Consider the following 17,111-nt stretch of genomic DNA (forward strand, 5'->3'; position numbering starts at 1 on the left):
GATGTCTGCGTAAGTAAATATTAACACAAACAAAAGGTGGACGATCAACGCTGTCGGTGTAGGAAAACACTCAATCAACCAAGTCGCCGGCCTCAACACTCCGTCCATGCTTTCCAGTATCTCCATAAAGAATCCTGTATGGTTACGCATCAACTATGCAGGTACGAGTTCGAATCACCATCTTATCGGTCGAGTCGTCATGTATATATGCAAAACCGATCTTTTCCGATTTTTAGATACATGTTCTTCGATGCAGTCAGCGGTATAGCTATAGTCTCATACTTTAAAAGGACATCATTAGATCCATTATCGTATAGAATATAACAAAGAAAGGCTTAAATGAAATCGTGTGCGTTTTAAGCTATGTATTATCAGAGACAGTATATCCTCTGCCCTGACGAAATGAAAACACTAATGATTATAATGCTCATCAAAGTGTTGGTTTTCCCGACTACATGCGTCCGCGTTCGCCTTTGTGTATTCCAACTTTATGTTGAACCGGACCTTCCGGAGTTTCTCTCGATGTTAATGGTTGCAGAATAAACTGCATTGAGTTGAGACTGCTATGTTGATTAATCCTTGGCGTTGTTTGGCACAACAATTGTTTCTAACAAGTGTGACAGTGTTCAACAGAACATATTGTAAAAGTTGAGGTTAGGAGAAAGCTTGCTTAACGTCGCGTCCAAGATTATTGCATTTACATAGCCACGTGCATGCACAAGTGTGTGTGGTATTTTCTTGCTGCTTGTACTAGTCCGGCTAGTGCCGATTTTATAGTTCCAGCCCACTGAGATATCATGCCGCAGTTGAACATGATTACCCCACTTAGACACAGTATGCTGACCCCGGGCCGACCAGTACTTGTTTTAGCCCCTCAATACCGAGCGATAGGCAGGGTAACAACAAGTACCATCTTTTCACGTTTTCTGGTATGACGCGACAGGAGATCAAACCCCGGACCTTCCGCTCTCCGTGCAGACACTCTACCACTAGACCACGGAGGCGGTCACATATTGTAGAAAGCAATGCTGACAGTCAAATATTAGTTCCTTTGGACATTGACGCCTTGGGCGCTAGGTATCATTTATTCATTCATTCATTCAATCATTGATATCTACCTACAGTACTTGCTCATTATTACTATTATATGTGTATTTTGAGCATTATACATCACGTATATCTGTGGAATGCCAAACAAAAACAGAAAGCCAAGTTTGTAATGGAACGCGGTTTATAGTTTGCTACACGTGGCAACTAATACCAGTCAGCATCACTTGCAGATATCAACATCCGCATCAGGGAACACGGCAAACCCGAAGGTCCTTGCTGGCAGCATGAGGAGCCCGCCATAGGCCTTTTGAGGGGGCATGTCGGGGATGGTGTTGTTCACATAATCCAGTCGTTTACCATTTAGTGTCACATTCCTGAAATTACATCATCAGTGGCAAAGAATCAATGCTAGCTCTCTCGCAATATGACAGAAAGCCACGTCCAATCGACAACAGCCTATCAGTTATGCATTTTGTACAATGATGACAAAATCAGAATATCACACAATGCCTGTAACAGCACAAATCACTTTTCAGAATGTATTACTTTCCATTGGTGTTCGTTGCAAATTGTTCAAAGTGTTCTATATATGTTCTTGACTATCAGTCTTGATTATCCGCCGATACAGATTCCATTGAGTGTTAAAGGCAAAATAGTGGTGAAAATTATATGAATGATGCACCAGGTTTTAGCGAAATTTGTAAACTTGTTCTGCTATAAATAATTATTACGCGTGTATTCACTCGCCTCGAAGTAAGTTCTATGAACTCAGGCCTAAGCCAGAAGACATCCATATTGGTCTGGAATTGAGGGAATGTGACGACGGTGGTGTAGGTGTTGACGTTGATGATGTAGACTACAACACTACCTGGCTTGTAGTTGTAGACGCTGTAACAATACATGATGGCCATAGTGAGTGAAGGGACAATGCTGTCCAGGACATCAGAAATCACCCATTTCCTCACGAGAGTCGGGGTGAAATTGTGTTTCACGTCTCGTTCAAGATTATTGCATTTACATAGCGACGAATATTCACGTGTGTGTGTGTGTGTTCATGTATGGCTGCTTGTACTAATCCGGACTGGTGCCGATTTTACAGTGCTAGCCCAATGAGATACCATGCCACAGTTTACAATAAATACCAGATTCAGACACAGTACACTGACTCTGAGCCGACCAGCCCTTGTTTAAGCCCCGTAATGCCGAGCGTCAGACAGGGTAACAAGTAGTACCATCTCTTGACGTCTTTTGGTATGACGCGGCCTGGGAAGATATGGTGTAATTCCAATACAGATGTTGATGATTATGAAATAAATTATGATAATTAATTTACCTGTCCCTCCTATTTGGTTTTAATCGTCAATATTTTCTCCTGTATACTGAGCACACCATCTAACACACCCACTTTGTACCTTTCCTGTTTGGCACAGTGGGCGTAGACCCTGAAACTGTTGGTTGAGTTGGTCTGCACGGATAACACTTTATTCCCCACTAGTCTCTTGTAGAGCAAGGTCAGCCAGTAGTCCTGGAAAGTGACAATTGTCTTTGCATCACGTAGGTCTGAATCATATCTGAATATAAAAAGCACTACTGACTAACCCATGCATCACCTTCCAACTGTGTACCTGTTCTGGTTGGCACAGTGGGCATAGACCCTGAAACTGTTGGTTGAATGGGTCTGCACAGATAACACTTTATTCCCAACCAGTCTCTTGTAGAGCAAGGTCAGCCAGTAGTCCTGGAAAGTGACACATTCAAGCGTATTGTCATAAACATGTAACGTCGAATACCTGTTAACCTGAATACATTATAACATTATGTGTTTTCTATATTTGTATCACTGTCAGGGGCATGGGTCTGTGGTAATTAGGTTAAGAATTATTTAGTCTGTGATTAATGGCTGACACATATGTGAGTAAGTATGGATTGACCTCTTTTTATCAGTACTCCAGTTACAAATTGTTGCTACATAACACTCTGAACTCGCGTGAGTTTGGTTTGAGGTTGCTTTGAACAATACTACAATTTTGTGAGAGCGTGCCACGATCACCCGGGTGCGCGTATGGGTTTCACAAACCTAGAAATATAAAGAAAGCGAACTGCGATAAGTACACATGACCATTGATTTCTTGCACGACTCAGGGACGTCGGCACAGCGAATTCCATACAACGTCTTAAGCCACTTCGCAATGTTCCCCTTTACCGTGGCTGACATTCATTCAAAGAAACCTGGCACCGTTCATAATCGGATCAACAATTTGTAAGTAAGTAAATGTACAGTTGTTCATTTCACAAAGCGGCTTCCATGTCGCCATGGCAGGGGACTACATCCGTTTGCTTTCGGCGTAGACATCGCGGGTTCGAATCCCGTGGGCGACACACATTTTTCGTGAACTTGTTCTATCATCAAGGGAGTGGTGTTTAAGTCAGTTAGCGGCTGGTCAAAGACAGGGAAGCCATGTCTAGTTACACAATACTTAAAAAATAAACTGAACTAATATCCCTTCGTTAATGAGTCCTTGCTATAAAATTCATCATTTTGACAGTCATGAAAAATTAACATTAACAACGTTACAAAGCCAATATATAGATTGTACTCTGATTCATAATCATCTCAATGTCTTAAAGTGGCGACACTGCCAAAGGTGGAAGTGAGCAGAAAGCACCCTTCTCTCCACGGTTGCCTCGTGAAATCTACCAGGCAGGATAGTAAATTCGCTGTTTACTAACCTTCTGGTCGTTGTTACTAATTGAGTTACAACAATTCACTCGACTTTTCTCTCAGGACAAGGAGGCAGTCGAATAGTTGTGGTCTCGAGGTAATCTAGTGTTTTCTGTTCTTGCTGATATTCCACGGTTTCTCCAGTATTAGCTGCCTGTTTAACGCTTCACACAGTAAAATGTTCCAGGTAAATGAAAACAGTTGGTATAATTGACAATGTGGTTCACAACACATTCCCGAAAGAAACACATTGTGCGATGTTGATAAGATATTATATGTACCTACCGGGTAGGGTTCAAACGTGTTCATCTCAATGAGAGAATAATTTTGTCCATAGAATGATTGCCTTAAAACCCCTTTGAGTCCGATCCGTGAAGCAATACCGAGCTTGTCTAACCATCTGAAATATTCACATCATTACAATGTACATGTTGGTGTAAAAGTAATACAGTCACGTTTTGATTTCGATTCAGCAGTATACCTCTCTAAAGGTGATGTATTACACTCCAATTTGCAGCATTCCAGATATATCACTGTGGCCTTTAAATACTCAACTACCGAGACCATAATAATGCTATGATCAACGAACGATGTCGAGGTACAACTGCATATATTGGTGGCGGCTCTTGTGACACACGAAAGTTGTTAAACCTTTAATCTGAATTATCACACATGCAACTTACAAAGTTCAAAACAAATTTCGGCTGAGAGAACTTCGAGTAATTGTAGGTTTATGAAAATGAACCGTTCACTGTTAAGAGTGTGTTCTCCAGTTTCAAATATATCACTTCTTTTTTTAACTCATCTTTCATGGTAAGGGTTCTTTACAATTGTGTGTGTACTAAAGGAACACTTATCAATCGCATGTACATTAAAAAAACACATCAAAGAAGTGCACCAAAGAAGTGTAGATTGAATTGTTTCAGTTGTTCTCTTCAAAGGGTTTTCTGAGAACATTAAATGTACCGTTTGGTAACAAAGTTTGTAAATATGAAAAGGCAACGTCAGATGATTACGCGATTGGGATTTACAATTATTTGAAACAGAATTTGAATTAATTAGGTATCAAAGCATACACATGTCCCAAAAATTTGCAACAGAATTCATATGAAGTTGAGGGCCAATACACAAACATAGATCACAGTTATAACCGTAGTTCGTTATAAAACAGCATATATACAGCAAATGGCCTGGCCCAAAAACCTGTTCGTTAAATCCGCCAGTTCGTTATAAACGTAGTTTACTGTACATGAATTCCATGTGTACGTAACATTTGTTCACCAGACATTGTTGTGAGTTATAAGAAACGAAATGCTAACCTATAGTAGACATTCTTGACAAATACTCACAGAAAGCCGGCCACATATCTATCCGACAGTCCAGGCGCTCCGCCTCCAGAGAAAGAAGACGTCTCCCCGAGCCACAAGGGAGTGTCGGGGTTGGCGGAGGTGGTGACGTTGCGTACAATGTCAATGAAACTGATGAGACTGTCCATCACTTTGGGGTCGATAAAGGTGTCCACTTTAGCATTGCCTTCGAAGCCGTAGTAACTAGACATTCAATAATTCCAAATTAGGTGAGAGTAGGTGAACTGTGGTTTAACGTCACATACAAGGATAACGTGGGCAGTATGATAGAACCGAGGATCAAACCACAGAATTTCTGCTCTCCGGGCAGGCACTCCATCTACTAGACCACGGATGTAACCTGGCACAAATTATTAAATATCTCCTTTACAAAGCATCTCAATGTTCATTACTGATTAATAGTATCTGTTGTCAACTGAAACTTAATTGAATATATAAATAAGAAAATTATAATAGCTTACTCACTGGTGGAAAGTTATCCTGTCAAGCGCTTTTCGTCCGTCCCCTTTAAAGAAACTGTAAGGGAATACATGTGAATCTAACCATACGACTCTTCTATTTATACTGGTTCATCCATACCGAGAACATCGGGCATAAGGAAGTATCTGCATACATGGTGTCAGTTTTACTGTAAAATCAGTATACCATATTGCTGTAATCAGTAATTATTTATCACAATAATGCTGCTTTCATCTGTTGTTATTAAGGCCATAATACCAATTGCACTGATTACGAGAAGATATGTTTTGTATTTTTCTACTTACGTTTTAAACAATATCGATTTTGGCCCTGAGATAGCTGTTACGTCTGGTCCAATCACCAGGGTGGATTCAAAGCCAGGTGTAGACTTGACTATTTCCCTAAGATGGACAAAATCTCGCCCAAGCTGTGCTCCAGATATTGTATCGGTGAAGGGTTCGGGAAAATATGCAGGTTCTAGAGAACAACCAAGTAGAGTACAGAATCAAGGAAATGACTCATGAATTCGAAACACATGTATTCATAAAGCACCCATAGCTGACTTTGAGACAAGCACGATATGTTTTAGTAACACACGCAGATGAAGAAGCCGGGAAAAAAAGTATATCGTCTACAAGAATGCTTGGCTGTATATTTATGACCTATATAACTATACACTACCACTTCCGAGTTCAAAGGCCGGTATCGTGTAGTTCCTGGCATTGCTATAGTTCATCAGTTCTTGGGCGTTGTCAGGGTCCCACTGTCCGTCTTTCCGCTTCAACACGTTGAGACCAAACACCAATTCCCACCCCACGATCCTCAAAAAGTCATTGAGATTGTCCCACATAGCACCTCAAAGATAAAAATAAGAAGCATGTACTTCCAACGAAAGTAATATTTATTTATGCAAATAGTAAACAGATATTTTAATTGATTGATTGATTTGTGTCGCTGTGCATAAGGATTTTAAATTACAACACGTTTTTAAACAGGAGCTTGCGTATGATGATTTCACAGCAGATAAAGTCAAGATTGTAAACATATTACGTTGTGAATCATTGAATGGGAATTTTACCACCAGGCTTCACGGAATTGTAATTGTAACGGACTATGTAAGTCCTTGTCAGCTCAAACCGTTTGACTTTTTTAACCAGTTGAACCTTATTCAGTTATGATTGTCATGGTATTGAGTACAGCTCTCCCCCCCCCCCCCCCCCCCTAAAAAACAACAACAAACCAACAAAAAACAACAACAAACCAACAAAACAAAACAAGACAAAAACAACAAAAAAAAACAAAAAAAACACAGAAACAAACAAACAACAAACAAACAAAAACAAAAACAGCATATGACGTCACATATATAAGTCATATAAACATACCAGTATAAGTGGAGTTTGCACTTGTTCCCCCATGACCCGTTGGGTCAAAGGTCATGAAGTCTCCAGGTGTTCCTCCTATCCTCAGGTAGCACGGATACAATGCTTTAGCAAGTGTTTGCACTTTATGCGATCTAGTTTTAAGATAAAGTATATTCATCAGAAACTGGAAATAGTTGCATTGCTATTTAAAACTTCAAATAATTTGCACCATATTCATGTATTATACTGTTACCTGAAGCAAATACAATCTATTTATCATTATTTGAATAGTACACTCACGCGAAATCAAGTCCTTTCCAATCAATTGATATTGGAAGCATGGATGAATCAAAGGTCACTCCAACGAAATGGTCATCTATCGATCCTATTTCCTTGTCTGTAGCAACAGTGACAGATACAGACTGACTCAGTGTACATTGCACAAACCAGGAACACAGAATAACGAGCAAACGTCTCACATACATGGTGTCAGCGGTAAAGTAAATGCAGATAAATGAATATCACCTTTAATCTGGATCACTGATGTCGAGTCAAGGCCATTTTACTGATTAGCCAGAAGTGATAAAACAACTAGTTTACGACCTTGGTGAAGGAAAAATTTGAAGTTGGACGATTCTGTAAGGCAAATAATGTCGCCCAGGAATAAGTTTCTTATCGATACGTTATTCGAATTCCTGGACTGACTGCTGGTTTTGGTTGTTTCGTGACGTTATCGAGTAACAGGACCTCGTCAGAGGTGAGGTGAGGTGAAATGGGATTTAACGTCGCGTCCAAGATTATTGCACTTATATAGCGACGTGCATGCACGTGTATGTATGTGTGTGGCTGCTTGTACTAGTCTGGACTGATGCCGATTTTTAGTGCTAGCTCACTGAGATACCATGCCGCAGTTTAACATGAATACCCCACTCAGACACAGTATACTGACTCTGAGCCAACCTGTCCTTGTTTTAGCCCCTTAATGTCGAGCGCCAGACAGGGTAACAACAAGTACCATCTTTTAACGTCTTTTGGTATGACGCGATCGGGGATCGAACCCCGGACCTTCCGCTCTCAGGGCGGACGCTCTACCATTAGACCAAGGAGGCCGACCGGACCTCGTCGGAATGGCATGCACGAGAATTGGTAAAAAACACCATCCCAGTGAAAGTGGAGATAATCCTTCAGGTTTCAGACAATATTGATATGCTTCTTTGACATCGAAGTCAAATCTCTCAGGAGGCGCAAGCCTTCCATCTTGAGTTGCGTATACAGAATGAAAGCTTAATTATGATTCTTTGGCTCTCACCTTTTGGCACAATGGCAACTAGGCTTAGAAATGAAATGGAAATCTTTCGATGACTTTCTGTTAAAATATTTTCGCTCAGTGTCCAGGGCGTTACCTCCTGAGTCCATATCAGAAGAATAATCCTTCTATTTCTTCTGCCTTTGCTTAAGCCTAATTTGATGCGAGCCAGCTCATTCGCAGACTCAAAGATCAGATCAGATTTGTTGAGTGCTGCTTTTGCAGCAGCATCGGCCATTGTGTTACCAATGATTCCAACATGGCTTGGTAACCAACCAAAGACAATGTCGTATTGGCCAGTTACAAGATCATTATACAATTCAATAATTATTAATTAAAGTGGAATGCAAGACTGATTCTTAATTGCCTGAAGACGGGATGGAGAGTCTGACAATACATTGAACTGTTTATGGTTTGATTGTTTGATATTCTAGTGCTGTCAAGATTGCCTTTGACTCGGCCATAAACATGGAACAGTTAGCTGGTTATCTTCATGATATAGTCATGGATCCAATGACGATGACGTTGGCAACTGCGTCACCATACTTGGATCCATCTGTAAATATACATTTGTAAGTATCAGTGTGTCGTAATTGATTATATTCTTGTTGATAAATAAATTGATTTGTTTCAGATTTCTTAAGTTTAGTTCATGACAGGTCAACCTGTATCTGTACCAACTGCCATGGACGAGATGACAAATGCTGAGCTAGAGCTATATATTGAAGATTGATATTGGCAGCAGAAATGGCTGGTTTAGGATATTTGTCTGTGTCACAAAAGAGGGGCATGATTTTGATGACGAGATGTGGTCACCGCTGCAGTTTGTTATCTGTGCAGTCATGCTGCTTACTGCAGCGGGAACAAATTATGAGTTATGACAGGACTTAGCCCCATGTGCGAATTGCTCACATTTAAAACGACAGAGTGGATTTGGTATATGACCAGTTGATTGATGAAGGAAGTTTTGTTAAAGCAAATGTAAAAAGGTAAGTTTGGGTTTTAATAAGATTATCGCCATCTTTTTTTCATAAATTGCTTCACAGATGTTACAACTTAAGGTTCCTCTTTTGACATGTCTGAAAGGCGTACAACGCCTCGACATGAATTTCAGTATTTGCGACATAATGCGCTTGGAGAAGATTTAGAGATTGTTGTCTCTTTGCACACTCCACAAGTAGTGGACCGGATCGGAGACGAGTAACATTCTTCACAGCACCACATATTCCCTGAATAGACTTGGAAATGATGAAGGGGTTAATGTTGGGGGGTTCTCCATCAACGCCTTCAACAACCAGAAATCGTGGCCAATAGTCAACACTGAGTATAGATTTCTCATCAGAAGACACAGCAGTATCAATACGTCGTTTCTTTGATTTTGTACGAGAACCAATGAACTGTCATGTAGCCATAATGAAAGGAAGTTTATTCAACAACCCTACTCCCCACCCACCAAGGAGTGTCAACAAGGACGGTGTTGAAGTGGAATCTGACTACAAACACCAGGACTACAAGGGTGTTTTACTCCAGAAATAAAGACCGATTGATAGAATCGGGCCAATATTACCACCATTCTAGGTGAAGTAAGGGTGGAAGTGATGTGTTTTGCAAAAGGGACACCACTCCCTGGCTCCAGGGCCCTCAACCATCAGAATCCCGTCCTCCATCGACAAAGGGCCGCAACCAACGGCAAACGGGTAGCCCAATTCGCTCGTCTCTTACGGCCAGCAATGGAGTGCTGAGGACACATTCTTATCTACTCAGGGTTCCCATGGGGGTTAACTTCTTTAAGAAACGTGTTATAAAACGCAAATCCAATGCATTGAGAATGTTCCATCAGTTTCGAGGAGGTCGAAAATGTCTAGATCATCAGGGTGAATCACCTGTTTGAATCAGGAGAGAGGTGACACAAAGGATCCATGGTGTTCAAAATGATATTCTTGTATTAACCATACCTTTTATCAGGCTTTTGCTAAACCAGATTAGCATTTTGTGTTAAATAAGTCCATCGTTTTAAGATCAGTATCTGACTCTATACGAGCATTCTTTCATGCACGCTTGGAGCAGCCCTCTTCATCATATTTGGAATCATATAATCCCGAACCTGAAAGTGTAAGCAAGGGTAGATCTGTCACTAACACGCCTGGACCACCCACGCGATCATTCGACCTACGTCTTTAACAGACTGTTATTATTTTATTGATAAAGTATCTGTTGTTATTGTATCTTGATACTTAACCGGATACAGCTGCGATGTGTATTGTTATCTAATGTTAATGTGATGGTACCAGAGTGTTATATTAAGGGTTTGAATGATTCTCTTTCTTGTCATTGTGTGAGGCCAATTTCTGGTGTCCCCCGCCGCGATATTGCTGGAATATTGTTAAAAGCGGCGTAAAACCATACTCACTCACTCACTCTTTTCAACCTTCATCTTGGGTTGAACCTCATTTGGAAACTAATCAACTACTAAATACTTTTGACATATATGGGCATTCTGTCAATAAGAACAACCAAACAATGTTTGATAATTTCGATGCCCTCAGCCTATTATATACAGGAACGTTACACGACTAGGTATAGCATTCTAACAAGATAGGAAAGCAAATATTTGCAATGTAATATTAGTTTAATGTCTAACACATTACAATAAATACCGTCAGCATCATTTGCAGATATCAACATCCGCATCAGGGAACACGGCAAACCCAAAGGTCCTTGCTGGTAGCATGAGGAGCCCGCCATAGGCCTTTTGAGGGGGCATGTCGGGGATGGTGTTGTTCACATAATCCAGTCGTTTACCATTTAGTGTCACATTCCTGAAATTACAACGTTAGTATATTGCAATCAATGCTTCCCCTTGTGCCAATAAGACGCAGACTAAAGCGCCGATAACACATCAGTCAGTTTGATGTTCGATAGAAATGTATGTGACATTACAGGTCACGTTTAAGTAGGTAGCACGTTATATGACGGCTAAGTCGTTGCATATATATTAGCCTTTGTCATGAAGTATTGGTGTTCTGCTACATATTAGTCTCTGCAGCATATTAATGATCATGTATACCATACTTGCCTTGAAGTAAGGTCAATGAACTCTGGTCTGAGCCAGAAGAGATCCATATTCTTTTGGAATTGTGGGAAGGTGACGACGGTGGTGTAGATGTTGACGTTGATGATGTAGACTACAACACTACCCGGCTTGTAGTTGTATACGCTACGTAAACATATGGGAAATTGTGAGACACAAGGATTAATATAGACACATCAGACGTCATTAAATTCCAGTACGTCACGGAAATGTGTGACTACAAAGCATATATTTATGTTCTAGAAGTTGAGGTTTAAAATGTAAAAAGGAAGTAAGTAAGGACAAGAATGCTTGATAACGGTATTAGAACCTACGCCAAAACGTCGCTCTTAATTTTAATAAAGTTGTTCATCCATAAATTCTTATCCTTACTTAGTACTACAACTTCTAAATGCCATTCAAAGAAGTAAAAAGAGAGCGCTTAAAAAGTCGGTACTCGTCTCTGACTGTTCCACGTAACACATTCCAACTGTGTACCTGTTCTGGTTGGCACAGTGGGCGTAGACCCTGAAACTGTTGGTTGAGTTGGTCTGCACAGATAACACTTTATTCCCAACCAGTCTCTTGTAGAGCAAAGTCAGCCAGTAGTCCTGGAATGTAGCCATTGTCACACAAAGGACATACATATACACACATGTATACTTAATATAGATATGAATGATTGTGAACGAAAAAGGTCTCGCATCAAATAACAGCAACAAAACTGTAATCATAGGAAATCTCTTCTTAAAGCAGAGTCGATTGTACGGTTCCAATTATATCCAATGTATCACTCACATGTATGCGCTTAAAGAGTAGGGATATGAGTCATATTGAAACTTTCACGATATCCAACGAGTTCTTCACAGTTCGAATCAGACACAGATACTGAATAAAGGAAACAGAAAATATGAATTTTAGATCAAAAGATAAGATATTATTTGAACTTACCGGATACGGTTCAAACGAGTTCATCTCGATGAGAGAATAATTTTTTCCATAGTATGATTGCCTCAAAACACCCTTAAGTCCCATCCGTGAAGCAATCCCGAGCTTGTCTAACCATCTGAAATAGCATGTCATTGAGGTAGGCGTAGATCAAGGTACGTCCATATACTGTAACATGGTGGCGTTCATTTTACGTTCAGTAGACGACCAATGGCTTCGAGGTACTGTTTCACATTCATTCATTCCAGCAGGTTTCACAACATATATGGTCATGTAGCCAGAGGCATCATACCTGCGACCTACACACTACCAGACCAGCTTACACAAGACGAGACAATATAACTTCTCCAAGTGTCATCAGTAGTCTTATGTTTATTTGTTGCTTCTGCTCCAGTTCCAGTATAGTCGTGAGATACTGGTGATAAGTAGATTCCTCTGTGAGATATGCTCGGCAAATGAACCCGATACGAATAAGGATCAGGTGGTTACCATGCAGGGTCTGGCTGATTGTGTGGCATCATACCCTGATTGTCCATGAAGTCAAGACCCGTGAAGATCCGAGGTAGAATAGGTCTTCAACAACACATGCTTGCCGTAAAAGTCGACTGTGCTTGTCGTAAGAGGCGAATAACGGGATCGGGTGGTGAGGCTCGCTGACTTGGTTGATGCATGTCATCGATCCCAAAAGCGCGGATCGATGCTCATGATATTAATCACTGGATTGTCAGGTCCAGACTCGATTATTTACAGACCGCCGTCATATGGAATAGTGCTGAGTTCGGCGTTAAACAACCAACCTGCCAACCAACCGTGTTGTCAAGCTCTGGTTGGCCTGACTAGTTTATGTACAGTCCGCCTCACTATGCCTGGACTATATCTAACTGTATCATAACAAAACATTCATCTATAACAAACGAGGCGATGGGGTAGACTCGTGGATAAAGCTCGCCGTAGACCCAGGTCTGATTCCACACATGGGTAAATTGCTTGTAGCCCCCCCTCCCCCCCTCCCGTGATATGGGATAGTGCTAGGAGAATCGTAAAACCATACACAGTCACTCATGCAATATAATCGTTGTAAGTTAAAGAAAAGAAACCTTGAAAAGACAGGCAATACTCACAAAAATCCTGCGACATATCTGTCAGATACACCAGGAGTTCCCCCGCCATAGAATGTCGATGTCTCCCCAAGCCAAAGGGGCGTGTCGGGGTTGGAGGGGGTGGTGACGTTACGCACGGTTTCTATGTCAGATATCAGACTGTCCATCACCTTGGGGTCTGTACAGGCGTCCGGTGTACCAAAAGATTTGTAGGCGTAGTACCTGCACAGTAAACTGATTTCTGACCACAAAGTGTCTCCACTATACTGATTAAGAAACAGTCATATAAGAAAATGAACTTAAAAGTAAGTGATTGAATAAACATAATTGGATAGAGAATGATTCCAGTTCAAGACTCACTGGTGGAATGTTATCCTATCAACTGCTTTGCTTCCTTCTCCTTTGAAGAAACTGTAAAAACAGTAAAAATAAATCCAAGAATCAGAACCGTTTTATGATTGATTTATACATTGGGTATTGTCAGTGACTCTTATTTTAGGAAATGAGATAGTGTCAGAGACACTTCAAAATATTGAAAATATCTGATTTAACATATTGCTGTAACAAAGCAATTGGGAACATTTATCTATGCTTATGAGGCATAATTGACAGTGATTCATAAACACATAGTCATGATATAGTCGGAATCGTACACTCGAATCTGTTTTAGCGGAGATGAATAGCGGATGAATATGGAAGGTTTTCTTGCATTTATTTACATTTAAATAACAACTCTCTTATGCTGTTTCCAATCTTAACATTTCTGTCACGATCACTTCCACTTACTCTCGGAACACCAATGATTTCTTCCCTGTGATACCTGTAACGTCTGGTCCAATCACCAAGGTGGATTCGAACCCAGTAGTAGACTTGAGTATTTCCCTAAGATGGGCAAAATCTTTCCCAAGCTGTGCTCCAGATATTGTATCGGTGAAGGGTTCGGGGAAATATGCAGGTTCTAGAGACCAAACGAAGTAGAGTACAGAATTACGAATGTTACTTTTTCCCATTGAACTACACAGTTTGAGATTTACACTTTGAAATTTACAAGGTACTCTTATGGCACATGGAAAACACAGAGGAGTAATCCAGGTATATTTTTACTTGATAAAGTAAAATATGAAATAGATAGATGTTTCCGCTGTTCGAGCTTTACAACTCTTTCCCTGTTCACTACCATTTCCGAGTTCAAATGCGGGTATCTTGTAGTTCCTGGCATTGCTATAGGTCATCAGTTCTTGGGCGTTGTCAGGGTCCCACTGTCCGTCTTTCCGCTTCAGCACGTTGAGGCCAAACACCAAGTCCCAACCCACAGTCTCCAGAAAGTTATTAAGTTTGTCCCATTCAGCACCTCAAAAATAATCCACCAAATGTACCATACAATGTGTCCGTTCGCGCCATGATGAAGCCAAGGGATAGATATGCCCGGATAAATATGCGAAGAGGAGAATTGCACGTTAGGGCTACTTTCGGTGTTTACAAAAAAAACATGGCATCGCCCAATATATAAATCACAGTCCTAGAGACGTCAAATCGATGGAACTCATTATGTAGGACAGTTGGAAAGACATCGACTAACGAACGTACCACCACCAAGACCATGTAAGAACAGACTGCTAATGTGCTTGTAATCATTAATCAAACTAATCACTGACCTAATGGCGTAATATATCAATGCACACATTCCAGGAACACTTGTTTTGGCACAGAGATGAGAATACGCATTACGATGATAGATGTATGATGACATTATATGATGAACACTTGTGTGTACTAAGATATTGCAAACTATGTACTTAGCTCGCCATCCCGTGATGATCCACGTTTGGTCTTCCACCCATGTTTGCCATTAGGACGACTATGCCTGTCTTAGAGCCAAATAACGGGACCGGGTGGTCAGGCTCGCTGACTTGGTTAATGCATGTCATCTTACAATGATGTCAGGCACTTGCTTATCTGGTTCAGACTCGATTATAAACAGAGTATATATGGCTGGAATATTGCTGAGTGCGGTTTTAAACATAAACCAAACTTAGCTCGCTAACGTTTGCTAAATACCATGTATATTCCTGATACAAATATTACCTATCCCAGAACCCACTTGCGCGAAAACCTCTGTTTATCTTTCTAGTGTATTCATGTGAGGAAATGCATTGCAGATTTAATGGCTGACATGTACATGTATGGGTTTGAACTTTGCAGTTGTCTGTACCTTATTGAAAGTGTCTGTGATATTGTAACCACACCACAACATTCACAGGCGCTTTCTTCCTTCAGGGCAAATAACACACTGTTTAAATGAAGGCAATAGGTTCGCTTTGAAATATTAAACGTCTTGAACCAATTCAACATTATTCAGTTATGATTCTTGTGGTATTGAATACTTTCAAACCAGGAGTCACGTGTATGTCATGTAAACATGCCAAGCTTTTCAATCAATTCTGTCATCGTAATTATCCCTGCCAGCTCAACCGTTATGAAATAATGACAGCTATGAACCAGTTCAACAATATTTAGTTTTGACTATTGTGGCATTGAATATACTTCGATCATCACTGCCTAGAATCATACCAGTATAAGTGGAGTCTGGACTTGTACCCCCATGACCCGTTGGGTCAAAGGTCATGAAGTCTCCAGGTGTTCCTCCTATCCTCAAGTAGCACGGAGACAATGCTTTAGCAAGTGTCTGCACTTTAGGTGAACTAGAAAAACAAGTCTTACAATAACATCTTTTCTCACAAACTAAAAAGAGTTGTTTTAGTTCAAATTTAAAAGATTATTAATCATATTTATGTTAAATAGAGTTACATTGAAACACATAAGGAAATGATACACTCACCCGAAATCGAGCCCCATCCAATTTACAGATATTGGTAGCATTTGGGAATCAAATGTAACTCCAACAAAATGGTCATCTATCGTTGCTATTTCCTTGTCTGTAGCAACAGTGACAGAAACAGACTGACTCAGTGCACATTGCACATGTAAGGAGCAGAGTATAACGACCACACGTGTCACCGTCATGGTGTCAGCAGTAAAGTAAATGGAGATATAGAAATAAGACCTTTGACCTGGGGCACTGACTTTGAGTCAAGGACATGTAGCTGATAAGCCAGGAATGCCACAACAGCTGCTTTCCTATCTCGATGATGGCAAAATGAAGCTAAAATGAGAAATATGCCTTACAAGGGAGATATATGTAAAGTAATGTTAATTGCTGCATTGGCCTTCTCATTCCACAATTTTATCAGTTTGAGTTTCAATTATTATAACTTAAAAGACGACGATATTGAAATGATGATATTTCAGCTTATTTAAATGACATGATAAAGGATTGTACATGCATATCTGGCGATCGTTGAATGTTGTAGATTTTATATTAGTCAAATAATATGTGTAGCTGAAAAGAATATAATTGAATAGATAAGATCACATTTACTTGCACTAACGGAACAGACTGACTCACTGTACATTAATCATGCAAGGATCAGAGTATAACAAGCACACGTCTCACAGTCATGGCGTCCTCAGCAATGCATGTTAGTACCTATATAAAGAAGTATGACATTTAATGTGAATGACTGACCTCGTGTCAATGGCAGAGCTCTGATAAGCCAGAACAGATACAACAACTTGCTTATTTCAGTACGATGGTGGATTTTTAAAAGTATAATAAAATGCTTTTATGTACCCAGATATATCTGACATAACGTAATGAACCTATG

General features: G+C 40.3%; 2 protein-coding genes across 3 annotated transcripts; both read right to left on the reverse strand.

Moving 5' to 3' along the window:
- Positions 1-1,213: 1,213 nt before the first annotated feature.
- On the reverse strand, positions 1,214-7,742 carry LOC124116513 (heparanase-like). 2 transcript variants are annotated; one of them, XM_048394619.1, is made up of 10 exons: positions 7,263-7,523; positions 6,984-7,114; positions 6,280-6,453; positions 5,904-6,075; positions 5,605-5,655; positions 5,122-5,322; positions 4,058-4,172; positions 2,463-2,575; positions 1,798-1,938; positions 1,214-1,424 (listed from the first exon to the last, which is right to left on the reverse strand). In XM_048394619.1, the coding sequence occupies exons 1-10, from the start codon at positions 7,445-7,447 to the stop codon at positions 1,271-1,273; spliced, it is 1,437 nt and encodes a 478-aa protein (XP_048250576.1). In that variant the 5' UTR covers positions 7,448-7,523; the 3' UTR covers positions 1,214-1,270. The 2 variants fall into 2 exon arrangements, with proteins under 2 accessions (XP_048250576.1, XP_048250577.1); XM_048394620.1 differs by lacking the exons at positions 1,214-1,424; positions 1,798-1,938; positions 2,463-2,575 and adding an exon at positions 2,588-2,788 and having other exon boundaries at positions 7,263-7,742.
- A 3,190-nt stretch (positions 7,743-10,932) lies between these two features.
- On the reverse strand, positions 10,933-16,566 carry LOC125378682 (heparanase-like). Its single transcript, XM_048394622.1, has 10 exons — positions 16,226-16,566; positions 15,958-16,088; positions 14,564-14,737; positions 14,173-14,344; positions 13,747-13,797; positions 13,408-13,608; positions 12,290-12,404; positions 11,837-11,949; positions 11,345-11,485; positions 10,933-11,087 (listed from the first exon to the last, which is right to left on the reverse strand). The coding sequence occupies exons 1-10, from the start codon at positions 16,408-16,410 to the stop codon at positions 10,934-10,936; spliced, it is 1,437 nt and encodes a 478-aa protein (XP_048250579.1). The 5' UTR covers positions 16,411-16,566; the 3' UTR covers position 10,933.
- Positions 16,567-17,111: the final 545 nt, after the last annotated feature.

Source organism: Haliotis rufescens, unplaced genomic scaffold, assembly GCF_023055435.1.
Source record: "Haliotis rufescens isolate VD_foot unplaced genomic scaffold, xgHalRufe1.0.p SCAF_13, whole genome shotgun sequence".
Taxonomy (NCBI): domain Eukaryota; kingdom Metazoa; phylum Mollusca; class Gastropoda; order Lepetellida; family Haliotidae; genus Haliotis; species Haliotis rufescens.

Bases quoted from the DNA above. Each gene is read 5' to 3' on its own strand.
- LOC125378682 (XM_048394622.1), bottom strand. From the start codon at position 16,410: ATGACGGTGACACGTGTGGTCGTTATACTCTGCTCCTTACATGTGCAA. The intron at 12,405-13,407 runs GTGAGTATTGCC...ATGCTATTTCAG, and splicing joins AGATATGTCGCAGGATTTTT to ATGGTTAGACAAGCTCGGGA. The intron at 11,950-12,289 runs GTAAGTTCAAAT...GCTACATTCCAG, and splicing joins ACTCGTTTGAACCGTATCCG to GACTACTGGCTGACTTTGCT.
- LOC124116513 (XM_048394619.1), bottom strand. From the start codon at position 7,447: ATGTATGTGAGACGTTTGCTCGTTATTCTGTGTTCCTGGTTTGTGCAA. The intron at 7,115-7,262 runs GTGAGTGTACTA...TCTTAAAACTAG, and splicing joins TGGAAAGGACTTGATTTCGC to ATCGCATAAAGTGCAAACAC. The intron at 6,454-6,983 runs GTATGTTTATAT...TTTATCTTTGAG, and splicing joins TGCAAACTCCACTTATACTG to GTGCTATGTGGGACAATCTC.